At 33.8% G+C, this 14103-nt stretch overlaps 1 protein-coding gene across 1 annotated transcript in view; it reads right to left on the reverse strand.

Annotated features, from left to right (window-relative positions):
- YTHDC2 (YTH domain containing 2) overlaps window positions 1-14103 on the reverse strand; it is a 92678-nt gene that overhangs the window by 9874 nt on the left and 68701 nt on the right. The window contains exons 24-27 of the mRNA XM_044662327.1: window positions 8334-8443; window positions 7336-7628; window positions 4780-4957; window positions 3464-3667 (exon numbers count right to left, since the gene is read on the reverse strand). Of these exons, the coding sequence (XP_044518262.1) occupies window positions 3464-3667; window positions 4780-4957; window positions 7336-7628; window positions 8334-8443 (785 nt within the window). The remainder of the gene's footprint in view (window positions 1-3463; window positions 3668-4779; window positions 4958-7335; window positions 7629-8333; window positions 8444-14103) is intronic.

Here is a 14103-nt window from a genome sequence, read left to right on the forward strand (position 1 = left end):
AGACCAATCTCCCTAATGAACATAGATGCAAAAATCTTAAATAGAATACTAGCAAAGAGACTCCAGCAAGTAATTAAGAAGATCATCCACCATGATCAGGTGGGATTTATACCAGGAATGCAGGGTTGGTTCAACATTAGGAAAACCATCCACATAATTGACCATATAGTCTAACAAACAAAAATCACACGATCATCTCAATAGATGCTGAAAAAGCCTTTGACAAAATACAGCATCCATTCCTATTGAAAACACTGAAAAATATAGGAATAGAAGGACCTTTCCTAAAAATAATAAATAGTATATACCTAAAACCATCAACAAACATCATTTGCAATGGGGATAAATTAGAAGCCTTCCCAATATGATCGGGAGTGAAACAAGGATGCCCATTATCACCTCTATTATTCAACATAGTACTAGAAACACTAGCAGTTGCAATTAGAGAAGAAAAAGAAATTGAAGGTATCAAAATAGGCAAGGAGGAGACTAAGTTATCACTCTTTGCAGATGATATGATGGTATACTTAAAAAATCCTAGAGAATCAACTAAGAAGCTTGTAGAAATAATCAACAACTTTAGCAAAGTTGCAAGATACAAAAAAAATGCACATAAATCATCAGCATTTCTATACATTTCCAACACACTAGAGCAGCAAGAAGTAGAAAGAGAAACACCATTTAAAATCACCCTAGACAATATAAAATACTTAGGAATCTATCTACCAAAACAAACACAGCAATTATATGAAAACAACTACAAAACACTTTCCAAACAAATAAAACTGAATCTAAACAATTGGAAAGCCATTGATTGCTCATGGGTAGGTCGAGCTAACATAATAAAAATGAACATTCTACCCAAATTAATTTACCTATTTAGCGCCATACCTATCAAGCTACCAAAAAACTTCTTTACTGAATTAGAAAAAACTATAACAAATTTCATTTGGAATAACAAAAGATCAAGAATATCAAGGGAAATAATGAAAAAAATGTGAAGGAAGGGGGCCTAGCAGTACCAGATATTAAACTATACTATAAAGGAGCAGTCATCAAAACAATATGGTACTGGCTAAGAGACAGAGAGGAGGATCAATGGAATAGACTTGGGGTAAATGACATCAGCAAGAAAATGTATGATAAACCCAAAGAGCCCAACTTTTGGGACAAAAACTGCTGGGAAATTTGGAAAACAATATGGGAGAGATTAGGTTTACATCAACATCTCACACCCTACACCAAGATAAATTCAGAATGGGTGAACGACTTGAATATAAAGAGGGAAACTATGAACAAGTTAAGTGAACACAGAATAGTTTACTTGTCAGATATGTGGGAAAGGAAAGATTTTAAAACCAAGCAAGAGTTAGAGAAAATTACAAAATGTAAACTAAATGGTTTTGATTATATTAAACTAAAAAGTTTTTGTACAAACAAAAACAATGTAGTCAAAATCAGAAGGGAAACAACAAATTGGGAAAAAATCTTTATAACGAAAAACTCTGACAGGGGTCTAATTACTCAAATATACAAGGAGTTAAAGCAATTGTATAAAAAATCAAGCCATTCCCCAATTGATAAATGGGCAAGAGACATGAATAGGCAATTTTCAGGTAAAGAAATCAAAAGTATCAATAAGCACATGAGAAAGTATTCCAAATCTCTAATAATTAGAGAAATGCAAATCAAAACAACTATGAGGTTATCACCTCACACCTAGCAGATTGGGTAAAATGAAAGAAGGGGAGAGTAATGAATGTTGGAGGGGATGTGGCAAAATCGGGACATTAATGCATTGCTGGTGGAGTTGTGAACTGATCCAACCATTCTGGCTGGCAATTTGGAATCATGCTCAAAGGGCTATAAAAGAATGCCTGCCCTTTGATCCAGCCATACCATTGTTGGGTTTGTACCCCAAAGAGATCATAGATAAACAGACTTGTATGAAAATATTCATAGCTGCTCTTTTTGTGGTGGCAACAAATTGGAAAAGGAGGGTATGTCCTTCAATTGGGGAATGGCTGAACAAACTGTGGTATATGCGGGTGATGGAATACTATTGTGCTAAAAGGAATAATAAACTGGAGGAGTTCCAGGCGAACTGGAGAGACCTCCGGGAACAGATGCAGAGCGAAAGGAGCAGAGCCAGAAGAACATTGTACACAGAGACTGACATACTGTGGTAAAATCGAATGTAATGGGCTTCTGTACCAGCAACAATGTAATGACCCAGGACAGCTCTGAGGGATTTATGGTAAAGAAAGCTACCTACATTCAGAGGAAGAACTGCAGGAGAGGAAACATATAAGAAAAGCAACTGCTTGAACGCATGGGTCGGGGTGGACATGATTGGGGATGTGGACTCGAAACACCAATGCAACCACCAACAATTTGGAAATAGGTCTTGATCAAGGACACATGACAAAACCAGTGGAAATGTGCGTCGGCCATGGGTGGGGGGAGAGCAGGGGGTGAAGGGGAAAGTAGGAGCATGAATCATGTAACCATGTTAAAAATGATTATTAATAAATGTTAAAAAAAATGTGAATGTGGGAAGCCAATAAGAGAATAGATAAAAATCTGAGACTCCTCATTTGACCCCTTTTGTGATCCTTGTAATTTCTTGTTGAAAAGTATTGTGGCCTTATTGTAAAGCTTTAAGTTCCTAGCTAACCAAAAGTTAAATGGTTAACACTCTCCTCATTTGGCCAGGAATGCAGCTGCCTCATATAGCCAAGGCCAAAACCTTAGTGGGGGCAATTGGACCCTGGGAGGAATACTCCCCAGCTTGGCTTTCTGATAAGAACCCAGTCAGAATTCAGCCTTGGCCTTGGTCTGTTCTGAAGCCATTGAGACTTTTTGTGTTTTGATATGACATAATTTGTAACTTCTGCGCATCTGCAAAGTTTCGGGGGGTTCTTTTGTGTGAAATGAGTCTTGAAACATATATGAAAAACTCCATGCTCCTGGAGACAGAGCTGGAAGCATGGAGTAAAAGACAACTCCCGTGTCCTGTCCTTATTTCCTTATCAACTAAACTGTCCTTATCAGATTATCAGAGATGATAAAGAGATCTCTCGACATGTGAACTATTGTAATTATTTTTTGAGGTAGGCTATATATACCATAGAGTTCTCTTTTTTAGGTTCTTTTTTCTTCAGGCATGATACAATAAGTAAACCAAGTCCTAATGTCTATTTAAGTGTTTACTACCAATAGGGCAGTGTTTTACTTGACTGGAATGAAAAGAAATTAGACATTGTCCTTTAGAAACTTGGGTAAGTACAAAGGACAGAAAGGTAAATGCAAAGCAATGATAAAATAAGCTGGGAGCAAGGGTAAAGTAGGTGCCTGGAAACAAAAAGAAAAGAGTATTTCAATGAGTTGAGATATGCCCATGCCCATCTGTAGCCATAAGGAAAAGAACCCCAAAGCATTTTAATGTATTAGGATGACTTACCTGGAAATGTCCAGATCCTTGAACAGAGAACACCAAATAAACCATGCTGCTCTCCCAAAAGGCTCTATTTAATTTTCGCTCATTGCTAGGAGTTGTAGACCATATACCCTTCTGTTGAGAAATCTCAAGATTTCTTAGATTGCTACTTTTCATTATGAAGTATCGAACTGGCATATTTGGCCTTGGTGAAGGGGATTTTGAACCCTGCAAAAGAGTATTTAATTCTTGAAAGGTAACATAAAATCCAAAAGCACTAAAAAGACAAATCAATATAATCTAACAGAACACTTTTCAGACTGTGTTCTGTGGAATTCTAGTGTTCCATGAGAATATGCTAATATTAGTATATTTCCCTACAAAATGTTAAATTTAAAATTATGCATGTATCCAAAATACTTAATACATGTAATTTTTCAGTATGAAAATGACTTTAATTTCTTATTTTGGTCTTGTTTATTCTCTCTATATATTCCAATACCCCAAATGTTCCCAGGACCATTTATCGACTCCTATAAAAAGTAAAATCCTTAAGTATTCCAAAGCCAAATTCATTTGAGAAAACTAACCTAAACAAATATTTAAAAGTCAAATAATTCCAATGTGATGAAAATTGTCCACAAAAATGTAGTTAGCAGAACTACATACAGTGAATATTTTAGTGTCTTCAAAAGATCTATTATGGAAAAAAAGAAGCCTATTAAGATGAAAGTATCTACCTGCCTTTCAACTTAAAATAAATTAAAATAATATTTATTCTTTTTTCATTATTTAACACTGATTCTTGGAAAAATGTTTAAATGAAATGACAACATTTGGGTATTTACTTGTTATATATTTAGATTTTAATTCAATAAACACACATATACATATGTACGTTGTACTTCAAGAAATTATCAAATACATAAAGTTAATATATTTAAATACTGGAAATCATTCATATAAACCAACTCCATAAAAATTACATTTTCAAACCTACAGAATTTTATACATGGCAGCACTTAATAAGTAGGTTTAGTTATATTTGCTGAATTTCTTTCTTTCAGGTTTTTAAGTACAATAAAAAGTTCAGCCCAAAGATTAAGTATAGTTTTCAAACTCTCCTTTGAAATAATTATAAACCGTGTCACAAGAACCTAAGATACTCATTTTTTGACCCAAAGTAATTGTTTATGAATGGATAAATTAGAAAGTATGTACATAACTATCTAATTGCATTTCACAAAGACCTTTGTAAAGTTATAAATGCAACATTAAAATCACAGCTAAAATCTGGTCATATTCACCAATTTTTAAGTTTATAGAAATAGATACTCTACCTTTCCTGAGGATGGAGGAGAAGGACTAGCACACGGACTAGGGTAACTACTACTATCTGTAGATTTCACAGAAGATTGGTCAGATCGATCATCAGAGCTTCGTTTAGGATGCAAAATACCTCTATCCTTGTATTTCTGGGGTGGGTGGAATGCTGGAGATGGAGACTTCATCAAGACTCTTGTAGAATGGGAAGGATAGTAAAGGCAACTTGGTAAGTAACTTTATAAAAATAAAGCTAATGTAATTCTATTTTATGGAATAGTAATTCACAGAGAAACTACATTTCCCATATCAATATTTGGAAGTTAAAAACATAAATTTGTATTATACATTTACTTTCTGTAAAAAGTTGATCAACTTCCCAACAGCTAAAAAAATTCATCAGTAAACCCAATATATAGTAGCATTTGAAAATTCCTAACTGCTTTTTAGCAATCAAAAGTGATGTCAACCATATAAGAATTTTTTCAGATTTGTGACTTCATTGGTTCTCAGTGAAAAAACTCCTTTTATTAAAAATGTAAAATAGCAATTAGTCTACAATTTATATTCTTAGTCACCTGGGATCACTGAGATGTTGTGACTTGCCCAGGCTGAAGGTGGCCTGTATGCATCAAAGATAGCTCTTGAACCCAAGTATTCTGATCTTCCATGAGGCTTCTCATGAATTTTAAATAACTGCTTTATACTGAAGTATCTTTTAAACTTTGATGGCTCAGATATGCATTGCATATATAACATCATGCTACTGGTCTTTTCTAAAAAAGAATTTAAAAGACCAAACGGCTTGGACAACAGACAGAATAAATATACTCTAAACACAAAAGAATGAATACTAAAGTATTGGAAATATGGGTTCTAGTTCCAGCTCTGCTACTCACTTCCTTTGGCCTCAATTTCTTCATATATAAAATGAGGGGATAATCTTTAGGTATCATCTAGCTCTGACATTCTATAATTCTCCAGATATTTGTAACAAGACATTCAGGAACTTTCTAATATCTTAGCATTTTCTATCTTCAATATTTTGCAAACTTTGAAAAATTCTTAAAAGATACATTTACTCTGATTTCAAGACAAACTAAAGTAGCATACCCAAAGAAAGGTTGTTCTTTTAATAAATTTCATCAACCTAGCATTATTTCTGGGGCAGATACATAAGTTGAAACTTAAAACATATTAACAATGAAAACCAGGAAGAGTTATTTAGTACTTTTTCAGTAAGTTTTTTTTTAAACCCTTGTACTTCAGTGCATTGTCTCATAGGTGGAAGATTGGTAAGGGTGGGCAACGGGGGTCAAGTGACTTGCCCAGGGTCACACAGCTGGGAAGTGGCTGAGGCCGGGTTTGAACCTAGGACCTCCTGTCTCTAGGCCTGACTCTCACTCCACTGAGCTACCCAGCTGCCCCAGTAAGTTTTTTAGTTACTTTTTTTAAACCCTTACCTTCTATCTTATTAACAACTAAAAGACAGAAGAGCAAGGGCTAGGCAAGTAGAGTTATGTGGCTTTTCTCAGTGTCACACCACTAAAAAGTGTCTGAGGTCACATCTGAATTCAGGTCCTCTAGACTCCAGGCCTGGGGCTTTAACCACTGTACTACCCCGCTGCTCCTTTTCAGGTACTTTTGATAACGACAAAAAATCTAGTTGTGAAACCTACAAAACTTCACCATGTTTAAATACTGCTTACTAGAACTAAAATTCCGAGGAAAAGCTGAATAAGGTTGAAGCTAAATAAAATTAAAATGATGGTACTAATAATATTAGGACATTGTGGGGTAATTCTTTTCTCTTATAGGAAAAAAAATGTGACTTATCTTAACCACCAAGATTTTGGGAAGTTCTAGGTAGTTTTAAATTTATTTAAATCATTGTCTGAGTTAACTGTTCTATTTGCTACATAAAAGGCTATAAACTCCTTGAGGACAAGGATCATTCTATTTTGTCTTTATATCCCCAGTGTCTATTATAGTACCTAACACAAAACAGGTGCTTAATAATCTAGTAGAATGCATGACTATTTCATTTGTGTCTTGGTATCCTCAGTGCTTGGCATAGCATTTTACAATTATTATGTAATGATTAAATGTTTATTAAATTGAACTGAAATTTTAAAATATCACAATTTGGATTCCAAATTTCACCAAATTCACTAACAGGAAAGAGAAAGCATAACACATTTTCTATTGGCTGACAATCCTTCACATAGAATTTACTGCCTGGCCCAGTAGAAAATTATTAAATCTACTAGTCTTCAGTATACATTAATATTCAACTTTTTAAACTGTCTTTTCTCAGCTTTGAGATATTTTAAACATTTAAGGGCAGGATTTCAATAGAACAATTTATACTGATGCTGCTATCAATGCTCTATATATAATTTGCTTAAGCTTATATTTAATTTTGTCCTTCAATTCTTAGTGAAGGAGAGGAAAACTTAAGGAAAGAGGATGGAAAAGAAGGGAAAATAGGAAAGAAGGAAAGGGAAGTAAAATAAATGTTACAGTGAATTTTTCTACATACATAAATGTTCTTCATACAGTAAAATATTTACCTTTCTGCATTAGAAGAGTCATCAGAGAATTCAGTATCTGCTGAACTTTTCCTGCTATTATTTGACCTCCAAGAAGATGCTAAAGGAAGTTCCTCTGAAGACATTGGTCTTGGTCGCTGGCCTATCCCTGATGGTTGCTGTAATCCTGCAGACTGTTCTTCTGTGCTTAAAACAGCTATAATTGCTCTTATAGTTGCTTCATCAACTTGAGACCAAGGCTTGGAAGGAGCTCTCATACGGCGCAAAAATAAGCTATGCCATTTCTGTCTAAGTTGCAATAATAAGCTTGCAGCCTGTAAATAATTTTTATTTAATTAGAATTCATACTGAAACACGGGATCTACAAAATATTTAGGGCATTTTGAAGTTTCCAAAGAAAAAATGTGAATTTATATTTATCTCATAATTTTACCCATAATTTTAGAGAAAACTTGTTCTTTCTACCTACTTTTTTCCCTCTCCTTTCAGACCTCTCTCTCTTTTTTCACACTCTCCCTAGGTAAGTAGAAAGAAAGTAAACCAATCTTTTAAAAGTTCCTAGTATCAAAGAACTTCAAGATGGAAGGGATCTCAGAGATTACCAACTACTTCATTTTACAAATATTAGGGAACTAAGGCATAACTAGGTGGTGTGAAACAGGTAGTAAATGACAGAGGAGATTCAAAACACAGGTTTTCTGACTATGAACCCCATGCTTACATACCATACATACTCTTTTTTTACCACTAAAGTTCTGTGTTCTGTGAGGAACTATCTTTCAGAAATTCTCCCAGGTTCACTGAAATGTTACCTAACTTTTCTCTCTTGTGGCCATGAACTTGATTTTTCTACTCATCTCTGGACTGAGCAAAAAGTTCATCTGAAGAGGAGTCTACTGTGAGAATAATAGCAACAAAGATTTCCCCTAACATTCAGGGGAGAGAACTGTTTAGAAAAAAAAATCACTTAAACACAAAGTCGCCCAATATGCTTATATAGTCTACTAAAAGAGAACTACCTCTGGATCCATTTTGAAATTTAGCCACTCATCCAGTTTCAAGGCAGCCAAATTAGCAGTAGTCCTATCTTCCATTTCACTGTCACTGCTGTCATTAGGAACACCATCCACTATTCAAACAAAATATTAAGGAAGAAAAAAATATGCAAATTTTAGCATATAATATGTTCCCATGCTCATGAAAATCTCCCTGACTTAAATATTTATATGGACAAATCTCTTCCAGCTTTCCCTACCTCAAATGCCAGCAAGGAGGAATGAAAAGGGAGGTAGCAGAAGAAAAGCAAACTTCCTTCAAGAAAGCTCAAGTAATCATTTAGATACTTGCAAGTAAAGCATTTTACAAATTATAAAAAACAATATGTAAATTCAGTTATTATCATAGTCAAGAATGTACATATAAATCTTAAGATATTTTGGAAATGTAGAAACCATGGTAAAATTTCATAATCTGTGCTCACTACTCAAATACACTGTTCTCTCATTTATGTTCCCTTCAACAATTACCCATGCCTACCAATTATTTTATGTGACTCTTGTCTTTGTCTTCTTGCAAATTTGTCATAGCAAAGAGCCTACCTGATATGGCTTTCCTCTTTCCCTCATTACTAACTCGCCAGTGGAGCATTAAAGGTGTCCACCAGTTATGGTTCATGTGTTCCAAGTAACTAGTCCATTTTCTTTTTTGAACCATTATATCTTTGATAACATGTTACTGTTCTTTTTTCTTGTTGTCATGATGTATGACAGCCTATTTATATGAACTGTTTTCTTTTTCCCTGACCTTAAGATGACAGTCATTTTTAATTCTTCAAACATTGTAGTATTCCATGACCCACATGTCCAATACTGGTTTTAAAGAGATGGGCTTTTGTATCTGGGTGAAATCTGAGGTCACTAAAAGAGTTTTGCAATTTCTTAGCATACATTGATGAAAATGCACCATATTCATCCAACCACATGTCATAATCTGGGAAATAGACATTCCCTATTTACCTGGTTTTTCCTTTGCAGAAAGAAAGACTAAACTTTTTCAAAAGGTTATGGATATCCTTCAGGAGGCTCTAAAATGTCTTGGAGCTTGAAACAATTAATACAATTTCATATGCAATTAAGAATGAATAAGGTCCTTTTCATTTCTAAAGAACACTCATACACATAAGATGGGCTAGTTTGACTCTTCCCTCTGGATTCAATTGATTTTGGAGTCTAAGAATCAATGCATTAACAAAAGTAAAACAGGATTTCCTTATCTGTGGTTTTGTGTGAAGAGTTCAGCCTGCAAAATATGGTGGTTGTCTAAGGACCATTTTTCCCTTTCATTTTTTAATGAAAATGAATGTAAAATGAGATGAGAGGTTGCAGAGCCTCAAGCTGTAGTACAGGAGATGGAAGAGAAAGTACATATATATAGGGTCAGCAGTGTTCGCTTAAATCCACAGTTGGTCTTAAGAATTTATTCCCTGCCAATATGGGCCAATGGGGCCTTTGTTGTGTAAGACTAAAATTAATGTCCAATAACTACAAGTATTATATTTTTTGGATTTATTAACAATCACTTGAAGTAGAAGAAATAAAAGGACAAAAGTAAAAACCTAAGGAAAGAAAAGTTTTCCCAGCTGCATAAATGGGAAAAGAGAGGAGGGCGGGGTCACACACAAACTTTACCTCCAAAACATAAGGACGTAACATGAGAAGGAACATGGGAAGCTGGGATTTTGAGTCGTGGGGAGAAGATTTGGGGTTAGTAAAAGTGTTCAATGAGGTCCTAAAAGTAATCTAGCCCATTCTTGTCTTTACTTTTAACTCTGGGCTCAACTCACTGTCCATAAGAATAATTTGCCTCAGATATATATCCTGTTTTACAAGCTCTATTGAAAAGTTTCAGCTAATGCTTCAGCTGATTCAGGATAATAGGCATTCTTTATGTTTGTTTTTTTCCATGAAGATGGACAAGTCAAACTCTTGCATGATTACAGATCTTTTCCAGGCAGACCTACAATAACCTGAGCTAGATGCAATTAATATATCATATTTTATCTGGATATTGGATCTCCTCCATCAGAGTGAATACATGTGACAAGTCTATATCTTCCTATATTATTCCCTTCCTGAAGCTTATTATCAGAAAGTAATTCCTGCTGTTGTTACATCTCCCAAGGAATTCTGATCTTGACATGGAGAAGACAGGAAATGATAAGATACATCTTGCGGTAAAAGGGCCTTAATGAAGTATTTTTAATTAATTTTTTATTGAAGCTTTTTGGTCTTTTTAAAAAAATATCATCAAAATTTCCCCCCATTATCCTTAATCCTCCCTGTCCCAGAACCATCCTATATGAGATTTTTTTAAAAGAAAAAAAATCATCAAAATTGATCTTTCCTTTTTATATGGTATTTCTCCCTCTAGCAAGCTGAATAGCCTTTTATAACCAACAAATAGGGGGTACAATAGAATTTCATAATCTTTCAGTTCATTGTGAGAACATTTTCTTGTTCACTATTAGTGCCCTCATTGAGTATATCCTCAATTCCTATATAGATGAGCCTTGTAAACATTTTGTATAGATAGAAAATTAGGCATATGCATTTTTTAACATCAAAAGTCTCAGTTCTTTTCTATAGCTTGGTATCTTCTCTTTGAGATAACTTGCATGTTGGTCTCTTAATACCATTTGGATTGTAATGCCTCAAAAATAGATAAACTACGTATACCTGATTTAATCTGGATTTTTCTCATATTTGTCCTCTTCATTTTAAGTACCTCAGAAACTGTGATGTTAGAATTCATGTGGTGGTTTCGTTATTCTTGATAACCTGTGTTAATAGCTTTTGAATATTTTTTCCATTTGTCTTCTATTTGTAGCCTTTGAATGCAACTGAGAGACTTGCTGTTAAAGTAGTTTTATACTGCTTCTGTCTGATCTATGATAGTGCTCATAGTCATTCATCACCCTGCTTCATATATTGCCAATTAATTTAGTCTAACTCAGTGTCAACATAAAAGATAAGCTAATTAAGCAACTTTAGTTTATATTCATTGTTTTACTCCTCTGTAAAACTGTACATTCTCTGCATGTATTTTAAATAGTATTTAAAATCAGTATTTTAAAGATGCTGTAATAGTAAGGAATAATTCCAATTATTAAGTAACTGTGTAAAAGAAACAGTGATCAATAATTGTAGTATGCTTAAAATTAATACAATTCCCTATCGATATCTTTGCTAAGGGAGTCTGGGCATGCCTTCAATGTCTTGAAGTATATTCAGGAGTTCCTAAAGCTGTTATTTCATCTAGTTTTGAAGCTACAGAATATCATTGGCTATCTCATTATTACAAAATATGACAAGACCTGACCATTTTGCCAAGAAAAACACTAGACAAGAAAAATATCAAGGTGTCCAACCTTCCTGCTAAGAAAAACTCCAACCTTCCTGTCAAGAAAGTGTCCAATCCTTCACGGGAGGATCAATTTTCACAAGAAAAAAATCCCACCTGGCAGACGTTCTTGGTAAGGGAGAAAACAACTATTTTGCCAAAAAAAGAGATCCCATTTGTCAAGTCAAAGCTCAGTGCCTTCAGCTCCTACGTCTGTAGACCACAGATTTATGTGAAATGCGCATTTACAATAAATCCTGTTTTGCTCAGAAGATTGCTCCCAGTATTTTTTAATGATCACATCAGTAATTTCTCTCTATTTGGCCAACAAATTGATTATTTCCTAAATTATATCCCATATTCTTTTGTGATCTCCTTGTTATAGAAATATACGTTGATTTAACTTTTGGATGAAATAATTATAATTGGTGTTGATGTCATTTATGATATCCACTTCCCATTTTAATCTTACTTTGTTTAAATAATTTAAAGTTAAATTGTCTTTCTTGTTCACTATCTTCTTTGTTCTTGTTATTATAAATTCTGATCCTACCTATGATGTGTCAACAGTCTAACCAAACACATATAACTAACTACACAATACTGTGTCAGTAACATTTCTTCTCTAGGCTGTTAAAATGTAGTCAATATCATTCTTGGTGAAGTTACCTCAATGCTCACCTTGTCCAAAGCCTAACAATTTTTTACTTTTTTAAGAAAAGAGGCCATGATATAGAGATACAAAGCAGAAATGTAATTGACAAGTTTTTGATCAATTTAATTTCTTTCTCTGGAATCATATTTTCACATTTATTTCTCTTCATCTTCCCATTTTCCTACCTTTCTACCAAAGTCACCAAGTATCAGGATAGATGGATTTGATTTGGAGGATTTTTATCAAGTTGCTCATAGAATTCCTATACTATTTCATTTTAACACAGAACAAAAGATAATGTACATAAAGTGTCTTATGAACCTTAAAAGTATTACATGGAAAAATTAGATATTATCATTTTGATTTCTGAATGAGAAAAATCTTGTAGAAAGACAGTCTTTAAGACTATGGTTTGGGTGTTATCTATTCAAATACTTCTTTTGTTATACAATAGTCAACAAACTATGCACAGTGAGATTTTTATGTACACATTTTTCAGTCAATTATATGATGGTGAAGATATAATCTACTACAGAAAATTGCTAAGAAAGCAGGTTTACTCAATACTTATCCATCATGGATGTCCTTGATGTGACAGTAGATTATTATCATAAAATTGTTATATAGTTATTGACAGGTTTTTTATCTTATTTTTTCTTTTTTGGTATTAATAAGGTTCAAGATTTTTCCATATCTTTGGTACCTTCTCTTCAAAAAACCTGCAAATTTTATTCACTCAATACCTTCACAATTGTATTACCTCCAGCATGGATACTCTCTATGTACATGTGATCTAATCCTACTAGGATCTAACCTGAGGAAGGAGTGGAGCAGCTAGATGGCTCAGTGGCTAGACTGCTGGGTCTGGAGTTAGGGAGACCCAAGTTCAAGCTATGTGACCTTGGGCAAAGTCACTTAACTTGTTTGCCCTAATCCACTGGAGAAGGAAATGGCAAATCACTAGTATTTTTGTCAAGAAAACTCCATGACAGTAAGATTTGGACACAACTGAATGACTGGAGAACAAATGTCCAAATTTGTTCTCTTTACTGACATTTCTATTTACTTGATCACCACATCAAGAACTGTGATATTAGTTTAAACATGGTGGCTCCATTGTTCTTCATGGTGAAAATAGTTTGTTATAAAATTTTTTAGCAATCTACATATTTTTTCCTTTATACTCTTCTCCCAGTTTTATCCCTAAATGCCTTCAGGATTACTACTTAGTTCAATCTCTGCCAAGCTTTCTCTAAAGTGGATTAACTTCTTAGGTTTCCTCAATTTTATAAAGCAATAATGGCTTCTGCCATTGATCTCCAAAAGACTGTATATTTTTAACTGGTTTTGCTCTTGAATATCATAGTGTGATCCAACTAAGAGAATTTTTAGTGTTCTTATGCAATTATGTCAATCAGTCAAACTTCTAAAAGTTTATATATATTATAAATATATGCTGTATATAAAAAAATATATATACTACACTCAGCACCAATGTATTTTTGTCCATCTGTATCCCATTTTCAACACTGACAACTTATTAAAAAAATTTAGATTAAAGTTATCTTAATGTATACCATATTTTTTTCAATTTTCTTTTCTTTTGGTTTTATATTTATTTTGATCATTGCTCTAACAAATTTGTTACAACTTGTTTGGGAATTCTCCCACATAAATACTGGGTCTGTTCCAATTTCCTATGTGTAAACATATTTCATTTTTTTGTGTGTATGTGA

This window comes from Gracilinanus agilis, chromosome 1 (genome assembly GCF_016433145.1).
Source record: "Gracilinanus agilis isolate LMUSP501 chromosome 1, AgileGrace, whole genome shotgun sequence".
NCBI lineage: Eukaryota > Metazoa > Chordata > Mammalia > Didelphimorphia > Didelphidae > Gracilinanus > Gracilinanus agilis.